At 27.1% G+C, this 17421-nt stretch overlaps 1 protein-coding gene across 11 annotated transcripts in view; it reads right to left on the reverse strand.

Moving 5' to 3' along the window:
• Positions 1-2552: 2552 nt before the first annotated feature.
• LOC107441724 (bromodomain-containing protein 2) overlaps positions 2553-17421 on the reverse strand; it is a 61990-nt gene continuing 47121 nt past the window's right edge. For all 11 annotated transcript variants that reach the window (XM_016055083.4, XM_043044009.3, XM_071181493.2 and 8 more), the window contains 8 exons: positions 16230-16491; positions 16024-16152; positions 14411-14701; positions 14151-14269; positions 10718-10873; positions 8221-8312; positions 7231-7438; positions 2553-4992 (listed from right to left, as the gene is read on the reverse strand). In XM_016055083.4, the coding sequence (XP_015910569.1) occupies positions 4927-4992; positions 7231-7438; positions 8221-8312; positions 10718-10873; positions 14151-14269; positions 14411-14701; positions 16024-16152; positions 16230-16491 (1323 nt within the window). In that variant the 3' untranslated portion in view covers positions 2553-4926. The remainder of the gene's footprint in view (positions 4993-7230; positions 7439-8220; positions 8313-10717; positions 10874-14150; positions 14270-14410; positions 14702-16023; positions 16153-16229; positions 16492-17421) is intronic.

The raw sequence follows: 17421 nt of genomic DNA on the forward strand, positions 1-17421 counted from the left end.
TGTGATAGAGATCAAGTAACTCTAACAAGTAAACAATTTTAAATGTAATGCATATCTGAAATTCAAATTCATTTATCACAATAACTTCCAAATCAAGTTGCTGCGAAAAATATATTTGTTGAAATCAAAGTTAAAAGAAATACCCGATTTCTTTTAACGGTGATTACTTCTTTAAGGCTCCTTTAGTATAAAAGATGATTGTAGACAGCTGGAAGATCTATAGAAAATCTTACCTTGAAGAACATTGTGCAGATTAAAAGCACTGGCTGCACCTAAGAAAACACAGGCATACTATTGGCATAGCTGGAGAAAAAAAAATTATTGACAGTCACTTAAGCAATACTTTGATTTTAAAATTATTGTTCCATCAACAATGTTTAAGTTTTAATTAAAAGTGGCACTTGATTCCTTCTTTGTGCTATTTAAGAGTATCATATGCTACCAAATTAATGATTTAAATTAGGTACATTCCTAAAACCAATGTAAACTGAAGAATTCAAATACACATACTTTAATTTTACATACTACACCTAACAAGAGTTTATTTCTGGGACTTTTAGCAATAAACAAAAATTATTGTTCAATTGACATTCAGGTCAAATTGTTAAAATTAGATTAAAGCAGCATTAAATTCATTCTTTAGTCTATTAAAGATCTCCTGTCTCATTGTCAAATAAATGGTGATAATGCTCAAACATTTCAACACCTTGCAAAAGAGTACAAAATTTTCTGATACTCTTAACTCTCAGAAACTAAACCATTTGTTAATAGCAAGACATTAAATTTTAGAAAAAGCAAAGACTAACACTTCGTGTTATAATATTTTATCATCCCATTATAATATTTAAAATCAATGAATACTGAAGAGTTGTATGTTTCAATTTTACAAACATACTTTACAAAAAATTGATTCCTTGGATTTCAGCAACAATTAGCATTAAAAAAAAAAAAAACTTTTAAAAAAAATAATAAATAAATAAAACTTAGTTGGAACAAAATCAAGTTAAAAATGTTTTTCCTTTATTAAGCTTTCAGAGACATAAATTTAAACAGGTCGAACACATTTGAAAAATTCTATCAAATTCATATCCCACTGATGAAATGGTTATTTTAAACAATTTAATTTTATTGTCAATAAAAATCTTAAAGCTGTTAACAAAAAAAATCTCAATTTAAATGTTACTTCACAAGGGGTACACTTGAGACAAAAAGTTATATCAGAATAGATAAACTGATAATTTCACTATTAATAAATAATACTAATAATAAACTGATAATAATAGATAAACTCATAATTTTATTAAAATTAGTACTTGTTATTACTTGCTTAAGTATAACTCTAAAATTTTAACGAAGTTGCACTAAAATTGAACAAGTTTGTTTTATATTGATAAATAGTATAACTTCTTTCAATTGTTTCCTTTAGCATTAAGCAACATGAAACTATCAGCAAGTAATAAATATTAAGATTCAGAAAGAATATTCCATGTACGATTTCTCCATTTCTTATTGCAGTAAATAAATTTAAACAACAACAAAATATTCAGCATAAGTCTGACCTTACAAAGATACAATTTTTTGAAACATAAAAATTGAATACCATTATAGCACTATATTCACATAGGCTATTTGTTTCCTAATTAACAATGAAATAATTTACAACTGACACCCATATTTATATATACATGCATGAATTACATGCAATAAAGTACTAAGCAAATTAGCTTAAAAAATTTTAGAAATCCTTTTTAATTCATTCAATTTTATACTGACATCGACAACAGCTTTTAGAACTGACGTTTTGAATAAAAATAAATAACTTTGTTTCATTTATAATATTTGTTAAGGTTAAAATAAATAAATTAATAATTCTGCAAAAATAAAATAAATATGATCACTGCAAACTAATTATTTAAATAAATATATAATACATTCAAAATGACCAAAATTAATTCTATTTAATAAATAGCTAAAAAATACAATTGCACAAGACAACATTTTTGTTTCAATTATTTGATTTTGCATGCATATCATAAACATCAGTTTCCATATTGCCTGCTGTATCATAATTTTGAACCAATTAAATTTATTGCTATATGAAATATATTTATAATAAACTTGTCAAATAAATTAAAAAGATATAAGTAATAAACAAAGGATTTTTCACTAATTTGTGCTCAGTTTTCATTTTAAATAAACTAATACATTTTTCAACAAAAATATTTAACAAAAGCCTGATACAGCCTAACTAGTAATGGTGGATTAGCTGTGTGTAGCATACAATAAAAATGATTTTTAATAATAATTTACAGGATGGCAGTAATGTCAAAAGGAAACTTTTAGTGTAAAGCATAATTGATAAATTGTGCGTTTAGAATTTAAAATTTTAGCCTTTAAATCCATTTAAGAATATTGCAAAATTAAAAAGAATAAATTGTATTAATAATAGCTTGTTAAAGATTTCTTTTCCTATTAATAAGTTATTAACTACACAAAGCTTTCAGAATTTAGTCAGCTATGTACCAGGTAAGAACAATAATATATTTACATTCTTTTTTTTTTTTTTTGCAATTTCATTTTAATATAATAATTTACATTCCAGAGTTCATGTTAATTGAAGAAAAAACATGAAAAGGCTTGAAATTATTGACAAGACTTTCATAAAATAAATAAGTACACTTGGAAAAATTCTATTAAAAATAAAAATCTCTTAAAAAAATTTAGTTGTTATATGACCTAAACTTACTTTTAAAAAAATGAAAGATAACTACATTTCACATAATTCATTAATATAGATTGTAATTACTTTTGAACCTTTTGCTCTTTTGAAAATGGAACACAATGAACTTTTGTTGAATTACACTGTCATAATTAATTATATATAGATAAACAATTTTTTTATTTATAGTTCAAAAGATTAATTCTTCATATTTGAGTATTTTTTAGCATAAATAAACAAAATAGCAGCCAGCAAATAACAGTTAACTTTTTTTATATACAGTATTATTTCAAATTAAAAAAAGAAAAGGACATAGATGTAGTTGGCATTTTATTACATTTTCACCTTAAAAAATTTTGGGAAAACATTTTTCTCTAACGAGGAAAAAAAAATTTGGAAATTTTTAACATTTTTTAAATACCCTTCTTTCTTCAAAACTTTAAAAATTAAAACTTACGAACAGTTTTTCAACAATTAACAAAGCTGCAAAAATGCAAAGCTATTTTTCCCTATTTCACGTAGTTTTTTATTTCAATTTAGATTTTTACCATAAAGCTGCCAGCATTTCGTGATGAAAATTTTGAAAATTTCAGAACAGTGTGTTTTATAAAGATTTTAAGATAACAAACAGTATGATTACCATTTTATTTTATACATCAAAAAATACTTTGATCAAAAATAGTTTGATAAGCTATTTAATTATTTATATATTTTTTTTCTTTTTGAAAATGTTATGATAAAGAAATAATGAAATTACATCGAGAAAACTCTATGCCTCATTTTCCTAGATATAACAATTAAAAAAAATTTATATAGAAATTTTAATTATATTTAGAAAAATGCATGCCTTTTTTTTCCTAGATATATTTAAAAGATAATAATATAAAAAGATTAATTTAAGAAAATTCCTACTTTATTTTTGAGCAGGCATTTTAAATTAAGAAGAAATTAAACTATGGGTATTTCTAGAAAAATGTCATGTCAACAACACCTATGTGCATTAATAAGAGATAATTTTCACAGCAAATGACTTATGAGAAAGTAAGCAATGAAAAATATATAACAACGAATTCCCAAGCAAGTCTTTGAATGGCACATTGCCCTCTCACAAATGATAAACCGATGCAAGATTACAATGAGATAAAAACACTTATCCACCAACCTTTACAGTTGTGAGGCTGGTGTGATAAAATAAATGCATTTCTTCACATGATTCTCATGACAAATAAATAGACAAGAGGTAGTCAGACAAATTATAATTAAAAAATTTCAGGACATGCATGTAATACAAATTACAAAAGGCTTTTCAAAACACTTTTCTACAATATCTTGCACTAACATCAAAATATATACAGAAACAAGTCACTGACAATAAATTATTATTTTTAATTTCTGCGAGAAGAAAGAAACCCATATTTTTTGTTTAGCTTGCTGCTGAAATATTTAAATGGAAAGACTGTGTTCTTCACAGCATATTAAATTACATAAATTTGGAATTTAAAGCTTATTAAGAATAGAAAGAAAGGTACTGGCCCCTAATAAGTACATTATTCTGGTTCACCACCATATGACACCAAGAAGAAACCTTTGGCATACAAGTTCAAAATTATGACAGAGCAAAAATTCCTGTGCAAGTTGTCTTTAGTATTTCTTTTGAGCTCAGCACTGATGGCGTATAATACAATGCCTATTTTGCATATACAACTGTAAATATAGTTCTAAAATCATATAGTACTTCTATGTTCTTGACAAGTATTAGTACAAAAGTTGATGCACGATTTCTCCCTCACAGAGTTTTACTTTCCATGCTATTGCTAAAATTGTAGATGGCGATGATTCGAAACTGAAGATGAACTATTTATATATGATTTGTGTCACACTACTACCTCTCGTATGATGGTTTTGTTATGATGAATGATGACTCTATAATACAACATGAAATTTTAATGTTTGTTTGACTGTTTGGACTGCTCAGTCCAATGCAAGGAATGAAGTATTGCAAGGCATACACAAAATATGCATCCAGAAAAATCAACTGGATTTTTTTTTTTTTTTTGAACTGTTTCAGCAATCTGTGCAAACTGTTGCACAGCACGCATACAAACGTGGCTCACAGACAGCACCACATTATTAATAAAAAATTTCTGTATTATGTACAAGTCTTGATATTTAGCCAGTAAAGCCACTAGTAAATGTTTCAAAATGCATCACAAGTTTTCTTCAAAATTTGCCATAATGTCACTTTGTCTATTCATATCAATGTGGCTTGCTCTCTGAAAAATGTACAGAAGTGAAATAAATGAAAAAAATAACATAAAACTGCAGTATAAATTCATATCAGTAAATTTTATTAAAAAGAAAGGGGTGGTTATAGATTGTATTCAATATAAGAAAGCTTTTCAACAAGGCAGAAACTCAGAACAAGAGTGAAACATTTACACCTCTGTACCTGTACAGAAAGCTCTCCTATTTTGTTTCCTAAATAATAATCAAAATTAACTTTAAGTTTTAAATTAAAAATTTTAATTTTGTATGTTTTTATACAACTATAAATAAGTTGATTAGATTTATCATATTTAGGTTTAATGTTTTCATATAAATTTTTTATTATCTGTAGCTACGTTTAAAAAAAATTATAAGCTATGTTTTTTTAAGCCATTTGTGTTTCATCCAAATAAAATTAAAGTTAGCAATTTATTTTTAGGATAACAACTGAATTATGACCTGCCAACCTCAAAAGTTCAAAAAACCTGTAACTTTTTGTGACCATTGCATAGGATCATAAGCAAAACAATAATAAAGAAGAAAAATTTCCTGCATTCCTATGCTAAAACCTAAAAATTAAAGAACAATAAACTGATCTTTTGTTTTACGATAAACTATGTGACTGATTTAGCATTTCTTTAAAAATGTTAAAGGTTTTTTTTAATTCTCTTTCTATTTTGCTTTTTCAGTCAACAGTTTAATTTGACAAAAAAGAATAGAATTAAGTCTAGATTTTTGTTAAGTGGCTGAATATTATTTCAGATTCCATCTCTGAGAGGAATAATTATAACTCCTTGCTTTTACTTAGCCAAGTCATAGTAGGCCTTAGTTTTCCTGTAACTGACTTCACATCATTATCATTTTGTATAGATCTAATCAATAGAAAGAAAACTTTTTAAAATCTTTTCTCTTGATAGCACAAAATTGAGTTATTAGAATATCAAGAAATGGGTTTTTTTTATCTTTTCCTAAAACGAAAAACTATCAACAATTTGAGGCTTGAAAAAGAAAGAATTGAACCAAACCTCAAATTAGCTATTTCAGCATCACTTTTACACGAAAAATTCATAAATTTACCTCATCAAATCAATGTTACACATTGGTTTCATTATCAGACATCTCAAAATTTTAAAAAAAGCATTAAGGCTAAACAAAATACACTCAAAACAGTAAAATTGTTAATCTGGAGATAAACTTTGAGATTTCTATGCAATAAGCGTATGGATGTGCACATTTATGCAGTTATTATTTCATTTTATAACCAACATTGAACAACCGACCCAATTCTGAATGAAAGTCTGAAAAAATACTCTGGTGGTCTGAGATTTCGCCTAAAATCCTGAGAGTTGGCAGGTCTATTTATATTAATCTTGGCCCTTATCATGGTATTTTCTAATTGCTCTGCACTGCTATTCAAAGATGGCTATGAGGGCCACATCCAGCCCGTAAAGTCTTTTTTGTGGCCCGCGAGCTAAAATATACTAGTTTCTTTTTTTTGCAGACAATTTTCGTAAAAAATCTTTATGGGCTTTCGTTAAAAAAAACCCTAATTTCTTCATTTTTGTGAAATTTAACATACCAAAGGTGCAAAAAAATTTATTTCTCAGGTAAAAATCTACTTCTTACTTTAATTTGTAATGTTAATACTTTTGTTTGGTACAACTTGATAAAAGTCAGACAGTAATATTTAATATTCCTTCAAACATAAGCAAAAGAATACAAAATATTTAATTCTATAATAACAAAACTTTCTTTGAAAAAAACATGCAAAGCAGCAGTATTTTCAAAAGAAAGAATAATTGAAGCAATAAAGAAAAAAGAAAACAATGGAAATAAAAATATGGCCACCGAAGCCTTTTTTTATTTCCATTGTTTCTTTTTTCTTTATTCCTTCAAACATAAAAGAGTCCTATATAAAATTTTGATAAAGTTGCGGCCCGTCATTTGACTGGTGTTTGGTTTGTAATTGCAGCCCCCCGGTCTCATGTAAGTTGGAAACCCCTGATCTAGCCAGTCCTTTAAAATTGACATATTAAACACAAAGAATCATCAAAGAATATAATTTTTTAAAAATTATCTTTGAAAAAAATGGATATATTAAAATCCAGACTAGGTTTAGTGTGTTACGTTAGCAAAGCACAACTTTAAATACTTGAACTCTTAAAATGTATGTAATGTTTGCTTCCTTAATTCAAACTTTAGGAGGTTATTAAATGTGTACAATGTGTACTATGTGTGACACTTACAGCTTCTCTTCTCCTTTTTTCTTGTTCTAATCTTCGCAATTCTTCTCTTTCACTGAGAGCAGATGGTGGTGCTGGAGTAGGTGAACTCGATTTGACTGCAATAGGAGAAATAGTTTGATTTTCCTCTCTTCTACCCACTGCATTTTCTTTTTGTTGTTGTTGCTGAGTTTTTCTCGCTCTTTCTAAAGCCTCTTCCTCTTCTCTTTCCCTAAAAACATTTTCTATTTTAAATATTTATTGCTAAAACAATATATGAGCTTAATATGCGTATTACTAACTTCTGCTTTAAAAAAAATTCATAACAAATTCAGAATGTTTTAGAAATATTTTATATATTTGCAGAAAAAGAAGCCTGATAGTTAAAGGTATCTGTCTCTCTTTCACTTGAATAAGTATTATGAAAAACCATTAGTTTGTAAAGCTATAATTGATTAGATATCTAATAATATTTTTAAATAATTTACTTAAATTTTAAGTAAATTAACTAAAGTGGGTGATGCCTCCCTCTTCCCTAGGGAGCACTGGTGACGTTCATGCATACCTGGAGGTCAGTAATAACCTAACAGAAGTTTATTATATTATTAAGAGGTGGATAATCATAAAAATGAATGATAGACTCATTTTTGTATCAAAAATCAATTAACTTTTTACAAATTAAAATATATATTATTAAAGCAACCAAGTAGATAACAATAAATTAAAGTTACAATTTATGTAACTAGTTTTTTTGTAATGAAAACACTTTCAGATGCTTAATGTTCTGTCCCAAAAATAAGAAAACTTTTTCTTCATATATTTCATTATATCTTAAAACTTGCATTTTAATTTCTGCCTTTTTTTTTTTTGAGAGAACATAAGATTACAGTATAGTTAAAATAGTATAAAATTAGAATATAGTTATAGTATAACATTAGATTATATAATAGTTAAAATAATTTAAAACTCTGATATGTTTTGAGAATTTCAGAATAAAAAAGTTTGAATATTAACCTCTGCCGTTCTCTTTCCATCCTTATACGCTCCTTTTCTGCTTGTTCTTTTTGATGCCGCCTTAACTCTTGTTGTTCTACAAGTTGCCGTTGCTAAAAAGAAAAAAGGAATAAATCAAATTATACAGAAGTACTTTTTAAAATATTTTGATAAATATATTATATTAATAACTCTAAAATAAGAAATAATCTAAACTTTTTTGAATTTATCTTTCCTTTTCTCCTTCTCAGAAATGTGCTGTGATAACACAGTGCCAAAGGATCGACCTTTTTTCTTTTAGGTATTTTGATAATTAAAAGCAATATAAATTAATAAACGCAATATAAATTAAAATCCTTACTGCCATCAACATTTTAAGCATTGTATCCCAATTCCTCCCCTTAAAAAAAAGCTAAAAAGCTTTGTTAGGTTAGGAAAAAAGGTTAGATAGCTTTTTTTGTTGTTGTTAGTTTTATAATAGTTGATTTGGACCTAAATACTTCTATAAAAAAGTTTCTATTAAAATCCCATAACGAAGCAAAATTTTTTAAATGTTTGAAAAATTTTAACTGAGGGAAAAATCAAAATCTTTATAGTGTTTCAAAATAATTCACAAAAACAATGATAAAAAATTATTTTCTTAAGTGAAAGAATAAATACTAAGTGAAAGAATACATAATTAGAGTGAAGGAATCTAAAAATTATGAGACCTTAATGCAATTTCCTACAGTTGTTAGATCTATACTAAAATCTTAAAATTTCTTAATTCAAATTCATAACATATCACGCTGGAAATAAATTACAAATTCAATTAAAAAATAAAAACATGAATTACCATTCTTTCCAACATAAAAGTCAATCTGAAAAATGCATAAGTTTAGGTAGGAGACAACATAAACCTTCTGCATAAGAAATCTTACCAGCAAGAAGGAATGTTGAAAAGGTAGAAGAAAATAAACATAAATAGGAAGTAACAAAAAGACAGAAAGTTAGTAAAGAAAGAATAGCCATAATACAAAACCAGCTTGAAGAGGATGGCAATCTGTGAAAGAATAGAAAATGAAAATAAAGAATAAAATGCAGAACACCTGGAGAAAAAAATTAAATAGCTAATATGCAGAAGTTGTCATCGATTCAGCATTAGTGGGTAAATGTATATATTGCTGTCAGCAGTAGTGAATATTCATATGAATCCTTTACAATGAGTAGGGGGAGAGGGGCTGTGAAAACCTGATAAACCAAGATGGAGCATGTTCTGTCTTGTAAAGATTGCAAGTCTTTCTGACATTTTTTGGGGTTGGGTAGAATTTACTCTTTGTAACAATGCCTTGGATCAGATTACAGACAAAAGACTAGAAAAAGGAAATTTTTCTCATTTCTGGGGAATTTGGTTCTATGTTACACCACACCTCACTTATCCTGGAAGTTATACCCAGTAAAAACCTGTTTCTAGAAGATGGTAACTGACTTTCCTGAAAATCTTTAAGTAGAAGAGAGCTGACAATAAACAATTTTTGATTGGTCCAGAGGAGTTTTAAGGAGAAATATTTTTAGGGGGAAAATACCAATCGAAAATTGCATTTTATTTTATTTTGCTTTGAAAAAATTTTACAATTTTTATTTAGAAAAGCTTTAAAATATTTTAAATTTAGGATATTTTACCTTACCCCTATATACATTTGAAAAGCTGCAAATTTTTCAATAACAAAAAAGGGGTATTACAACTGAAGCTTAGATGCTCTTGGATTTAAAGAGGTACTCTCACTGAAATAAATGAAGTAGGAACTAACCAATTACTGAGACGAAAATAGTCACTCGCAAATAGTTGAAATACACATTTTATGCAGTAATTATTGCATGATATGTATGAAACAATAAAATGACAATAATAGAAACAAAAAAAAATATGAAGAAATTAGAATAGTGATAACAAGTTATATTAAAAATATAAAAAAAAAATAATAATTTAATGACGGGTCATCTAAAAATGTTCATCTAAGTTTAAAATAATTTTTAATAGATTTAAAGAAAAAAAAATATTAATATAATAATGCATTGTCATCTCTAATGTGCACAACTTACAAGTTTTTTAATGGCAAAATTGACATAATTATCTTATGAATCTTATATCATTTTATTTATCTAAGTAGTATCTATTTGAAATAAATGTGTTGTTTCGACATTTGATTTTTATTCTTTCTTTTTTTTTTTTTTTTTTTAAATAAATCAGGGGAATTTCAGATGAAAATTTTTCTTGGAAATTCTGTTCGAAGTTACAAAATGATAATTAATACAAAGACATTTATTAATAAAAAATTTTCCAAAAACAATTTTAACACTTGAGGATTTTTGAGAGAAAAAGTAGATTTAGAGGGAAATGGAGAAATCAGACTTTCACCATTCGGCCATACTGAATTCATATTTCATAAGACAAAAAATCCTAAAAACAATGGTTAACTGCAGACTAATCTTAAATTAAGGAAAGGCAAAAACGAACTGCTTCACTCAAAAATATTACCTTATCTGCTTTCTCTTTGGCCTTGTTTTTAAACTGTTGAAAACTATCCATAGTTGGATTTTTCGAACTAGGTGTAGCATTACTAGTACTAGGGCTATTAGCAGCTGACTGAGCCAAAACAGACCAAGAACCAAAATTTCTCAGCTTTGACTCAACCTAATGAAAGAAAAAAAATTTAAAATACTTATTAATTTATAATACAAAATTTAAGTAGTTTTATACATGGATATGTACAAAAGTTATCTTCATTAATTAAAAAAAAAATTATTAAGACTTTTTAAAAGGAAAAAATGGAACATAATATAGGATTTATTTTCACATAATCTATTTGCGAACAAATTTGATTTTGTTCCTTCAATGAGAATTACTGTAACCATTAGTAAACTATCTCCCCTGATCTCCCTCACCAAATTTGAAAAGCCTTTTTATAAAAAAAATAAGTCTTCAAATCTGTATAATTTTAGGACGAAATTTACATTTATGTTCAAGAGTATATATTTCGGGAAAAAGAAATGATTTTTTTTTTAAATTGAGGCTTAGCAAGTACTCTGATTATAAGAGGCCTCATAAATTTTTCTTTACTCCTTCAACTCAGGCACACTGAAGGTGGACATCCATACCTGAACATGTGGGGTTTTTTAGCAAATATACTTCAATGAAAATTTTGAGTTTTTATGTAAGTTCCCATCTCCAATTAGTAGTTTTTTACGATTTCATATCAATTTTAAATAATGTTTTACATATAAGTGCTTAAAACAAAATTATTTTTGTCCAGTATTTATTTTTTTAAATATGCAGTTAAAGATGTTAAAATGCACACTTCTTATCTGATTCATTATTTGCTTTTGTTTTATATAACTTGATGAAAATTAGCTAATTCTAATCAAAGTTGCATCCCTCATCAGAAAAAAGTGCCTAGGTATTAACTTGATAGATATTGTTACTCTCCGCAACTAGACGGGTGTTTTATTTAACTAAAAATGCAAATCAATGGCCTGACTTAAATATGCAAATCATATTGTACAAACAATATTTTAAGCTAGCTACTAATTCAAATAAAGAAACATATTTTCTCAGAATGAATATTTGTTTTTTAAAATAAAGGGAAAGTAAAGAGTATCAGAAAAATATGGTCTCAAAATTTAAAGGAAAGTGATTGAAAGTTTATTATAACTTATACCTTTTATAATTCAATTTCACTATTTGTGTACTTTGCAATATCATAAACTATTTAATCAAATGAAAAAATACTGTGCACTATTTTTAAAGTTTTGCTCATCCAAAATAATTATGTCTGAAAAACAATTATTTATTATAGTTTAATTGTGCAACATAATTATTTCTTTTTTTAAAATAATTTCAGGCAAAAACAATTTTACATAAATATTTATAAGTAATTAGTTTAATAATGGTTCAGGGTGAGTAGCCAAATCTATGAATCAAAATAAGCACTTTTTAAAAACTTTTCAAGCACTTTACAAAAATTTTCAAGCACTCAAAAAATTCATATTCAATCAATGATATTATTGAAAAACAAAAACTTTTTATAAACAGTTTTAGCTTTAAAAAAACCCAAAAAGAAACGGACGTAAATCAAAACAATCAGTACTTTCCCACATCACCGAGTGAATTCAACTTGACCCTGAATTCGGAACAAAAGTACCCTTACCCCCAACGTCAAAAAAGTGTTAGAAGTAAAATAAAATAAACAAGAATAAAATTAAATTAAATTAAAAAGAAAAACATTTCATAAGGATCTGATATTCTCTATCCTAATCGGAGCACTCGGGTTTCGGTTTTAAGTGTGCGCGCATGCACAAGTCATAACGTGGGTACGACATAAAGTCCGCGTGAATGATTACGTAGCAAACACTACATTTTTCGAGAAATGCATGGGATCCACCAGATATCATTGGAAAAAAAAAATTTTGTGAAAAAAAGCACTTTTTAAAAACACCAGCTGAAAAAAGCACCTTTAAAAGCTTTTACAAACGAAACCACCAAAAAAGCACCTTTAAATACTTTTTACAAACGCTACGCACCCTGTGGTTGAATACATTTTAAATTGTAAGAGAAACAATATTTACCTTAGTTTAGACTGTGAAAATTTAAATAACAACCTGTTGAACCTATAGTGTTTAACCTGTTGAACAGTTTCTAAGCAGTGAAATTTCAAAAAAGATCTATTTTGAGATTTTCATTTCTTAAAAACTATTTTACCAATAATGTAAAAACTTTTAATTTTGACATTTTGAAACATTTTTTGCTACAATAAAATTATTAAAATAATTTTTACACTGAATTTTCTCTGAAAAATGGAACAGTATGATTAAGTCCTAAAAATTTTTAATTCTGATTTTTAATCCTGAATAAAATATTGAGATTGTATTTTCCATATTGCAGTTATTTCTTTAAAGTTTCAAGAATCCAAAAACATAAACAAAAGTAAATAAATAAAAGATAGGTGTTTTTAAAGAAAATATAATCAATTTAAAATATATTCAATTAAACAAAATAAATAGCATGTTTAAGATTAGATCTATGAAGATTTCATCAAAACACATGAAAACCTTATCATTGAATCAAGTTGTTCAAGTGTACAAATATTTAATTTTGCACAATGTACATTAAACTTCAGTGGCAGTCTTAAATTTCATTGGTTTCAATTGATTGATGGTCTTGCATACTAATAAAATGTTGCATACTTATATATAACTTAAAATTAAACTGAATTTATGGGACAATATTGTTTAGTGTGGTTATTTCTATATTTTAAGGATCAAAAATCCAAAACAGTCAAAAACACAGTTTTCATAATTTCTTCTGTGTATTGTACATATTTTAGAAAGAGGAATTTCATTCTTTTGAACAATATGTTCATTCAAAGAAAGCATTTATTTGCATTTGAGTTTGTACCTTTAACTATTGTCTGCACAAATTAATAAGCATAATTTAGGCTAGCCCCCCTAATGCTAGCCTGTATTTTAGGATGCAACAATTCAACCATTTCAAAAGAATTTAAAATTTAAGATGCTTGTCTTCATCCCTATTGCACATTAATGATGTATAGTTTCTAATGCTCCTAATATGATACTTTACACAAACATACTTTCATAAAATATTACCTTCTATTATTAAAATTAAAGAAATAACAACTTTTTTTTAAAATAATTTATTAGTCCAAATTATCTTTAACACTGGAAAAAGCAAGTCCAAATAATTCCCGAGATCCCAATAAATCAATTATTTCATAACTTTCAAAGGTAAAAAAAAAAATAACAGAAATATTCTTTTGCAAATTTTTATTCGACAATTTATAAAGGAAAAGTAGTAATGATACTTTAAAACTGTTAAGATTAAAAATATTTCAGAAGTTTTTAAATATATTTTTATTTTAATTGGAACCTAACAATATTATAACAAAAATATGTACCTTTTTGGTGGTAGGGGTAATATTAGAAACTGGTGAAGGCTTTTGTTCCATTTTTTTCTCTCCATTGGTGACAGCTGTTGCAACAGGTGTTTGATTACCAACTGTGTAATTAGGTAAACCTGTAAATTACATAAAAAATAACTGCATACTTGTTTTCTGACATTTCAAACATACAACAATGTAAAACAAGACATGATAAAAATAATTTGCACAAATGATATCGGACCAAAATAAATTTTTATCAAAACAATTATCAATACCTGACTGTGCAGTTAGTTCTGGAGCCTTTGCAGGTGTATAAGCATTTGTTGAAGCGTGATCAATTTCAGAATTCCGCTCACGTTGCTTAGACAGTAAAGGAGGGGGAGTTGGATCTAAAGGAGGTGTTGAAATTTGAGGTGTCCTTGCCCGCAATTCAGCAGCAGGAGTAAGTTTAGGGGGAGTATTTGGAGAATTAGGAGATGGCTCGGAAGGAACTGGCGGAGCTTGTGTTGGCACAGGAGCCTGACAAACAGGCACGGTCACACTTGCATTGGATACTGGAGCAGAACCTGTATAGAAATTTTTTTTTTAAATTAAATTGTTGTTATACCATTCAAACAAATTGAAAACCTTCATGAATATCATATTTGCAGGGTTGCCACAGAAAAAAATGAACAAAATAGTTGCTTTTAGTAGCCTAAAGCATGAAAATAGTAGCCAAAAACTAGGAAAATAGTTGTCTAATAAGAACAAAAATTCATCAAAAATGACTAAAATTTTGTTAATGACTTAATTGTCATATACCATCATCCATTCAGTCAAGTTGGTGGCAAATATGATAATTTTCAGATATATATATATATATATATATATATATATATATATATATATATATATATATATATATATTTATATATATATATATATGAAAAGTGATTACTAAAATTCGAAATTCATGCATTGTAATATCATTAAAAAAAAAATTTTCTTCTTTAAAGTAAAAAAAATCATGCAGAATTGTTTAGCAATAGTCATTGAAAAGGTGATCAAGAAATGAAATAGACTTACAATGGAATTTGTGCAGGTTGAACGAATAAAAAAGTAAAGACTCAAATTTGCAATTCAAAATTTTTAAAATTTTTTTATTTTTTAAGAAAAAAAAGTTCAGTGTGTTCAGGAACTATCTAGCAGGGCACAGATTTTTCACCAATTTATGCTTGAAAAAAAAACATCTCTAGGAGTACACAAAAGTCTCCTTTTCTTGAAAATAGTTGCTTTTCTAGCCTTTTCAGGCAAAAAAAGTTGCTATAGTCGCCTCATGCCAAAAATAGTTGCATTTTAGTCGCCTGTGGCAACCCTGTATTTGTACATTGTAGTGACAATGCAAATTATAATTTTCACTCCTGCTTGAAAATTTTTTTGTAGATTAATATTACACTAAAACTTAGTTATGAAACTTCTTTTCTTAAACTGAAATATTGAACTTCTTTAAAATATTTAAAAAAAAATTATTACATAAACACATAAAAAAATCTTATCTTCAATACGGAAATATGTTTATCGTATTTTTTGGGGCAAAGGGGGGAGGGTACCCAGTAAAACAGTAAAAAAGAAAGAAAAATTTCTTAAAAATTCTTCTTGCAAAACTAAAATTACAAAACAAATTTGTTTTGATTTATAAAACTGTAGGAATATTGCTCTATTGTATTATTAGGCAAATTTCTGTACACGCAAAGCTCACCCAACACATCATTCATAAAACCAGAGAAATAAAAATAACTCACTGTAAAAAGATTTCTGAAAACTTTGTATCCTACAATGCAAAAGTTGATGTTCAAAATGATACAAAAGAAAATAATATTAAGCATAAGAAACGTCATAGATTACTAACCAGGTGGCCTAGGTTGAGAAGTTGTGATGACATTCTTTTTTACTGGTGCTGCTGTGGCTGTAGCTGTTGGCCTTGATGGTTGTGGTGGAAGATTATGACTGGCTACAACTTGAGGCCGGACAGGTGCAGCTGAAGCAAAAAGCCACATAAATGAAATAGTTCACATTAAAAATTCAATTAAATCAACATTGAAAATTTTTACTAACTTTGTTGATTAACATGTGGAAAAACAGCATTTGATGTGGCGTTTTCAACAGTCGGTTGTAATTGGGGAGGGCTTTGAAGAGAGGGAAAGGCAGGTAGCTGATTCTGAGTGGGAACACCACAGTGGTTTCCAACTGGCATAACAGCTGGGGGTGGATAGGAATTTACTGGACCTCCTAATGCAGGAGGGCCATGAGAAGATGCACCAACAGGACCAGATGTTGGATCTTGTTGCAGGAGTAGTGGTGGTTCCAAATTTGAAAGCTAATGTGAGAAAAGAAATATATAATATTTTAAAGCATAAAAAGGCAAAAATTAAAAAACATAACACATAACGTCAAATTAGTTTTCAATAACTGCTTAGATGTTTGCAGCAAAGAGAGGACACATTGAACATTTAAAACTTAAATTTAAAAAAAATTAAAAACTTTTTCCTTAATTTCTTCGTAACTAATTTATATTTCATTAAATAGAAATTAGTTAAATCGAGTTCATCTTTCTAACTAATACTGTATTAAAATATTTCATATCAAAACCCTTCAAACTTAATGCATTCAAAGCTGTTTCATAAAAATGCACAATTTAAATCTATTAAAAATAGAATAGAAATGTATCATTATTTACTACTGCAGAAAAGAATAAAAAAGATAAATCATAAAATTAACCTTATAGACCTTGGAATTTTTTTTTTTTTTTTTTAATATTAAAATTGTGTTACCTTAACTACAGGTTGACAAACATATCTATCTATATAGAATAATTCAGATATCTATTTATTAAAAAAAAATCACATAATAAAAAAAGAGGAAATCTAAATTTTTAAATAGCTTTTTTTCACCATATGAATAAAGTTAATTTCCTTTTAATATTATACATAGTTTAAGATTCAGAAATATATCCGCAATACAGATTGGTCTCTATCAATATGCCTGATATTTTGTACTAATTACTTGAAAGTACCTAGTGGCTTAAATTAATACATCATAAAAATACAAAGTCCATTTTGTTTAAATTTATTTCTAATATTCAATATACTTCTAAAGTATAAAGTTAACTCCTAAAAAATGAAAAATTGGTTACAAACTTTTATTTAAGTTCCTTGACAGCAGCACCATGTAAAACAATTTTGTAATTCAATTTTAAATCTCCAATGGATTTTACATCATAGTTTTTAACCCCCACTTTTATTTAAAA

This window comes from Parasteatoda tepidariorum, chromosome 8, assembly GCF_982258835.1.
Source record: "Parasteatoda tepidariorum strain Cologne lab strain chromosome 8, Ptep-v5.0, whole genome shotgun sequence".
NCBI lineage: Eukaryota > Metazoa > Arthropoda > Arachnida > Araneae > Theridiidae > Parasteatoda > Parasteatoda tepidariorum.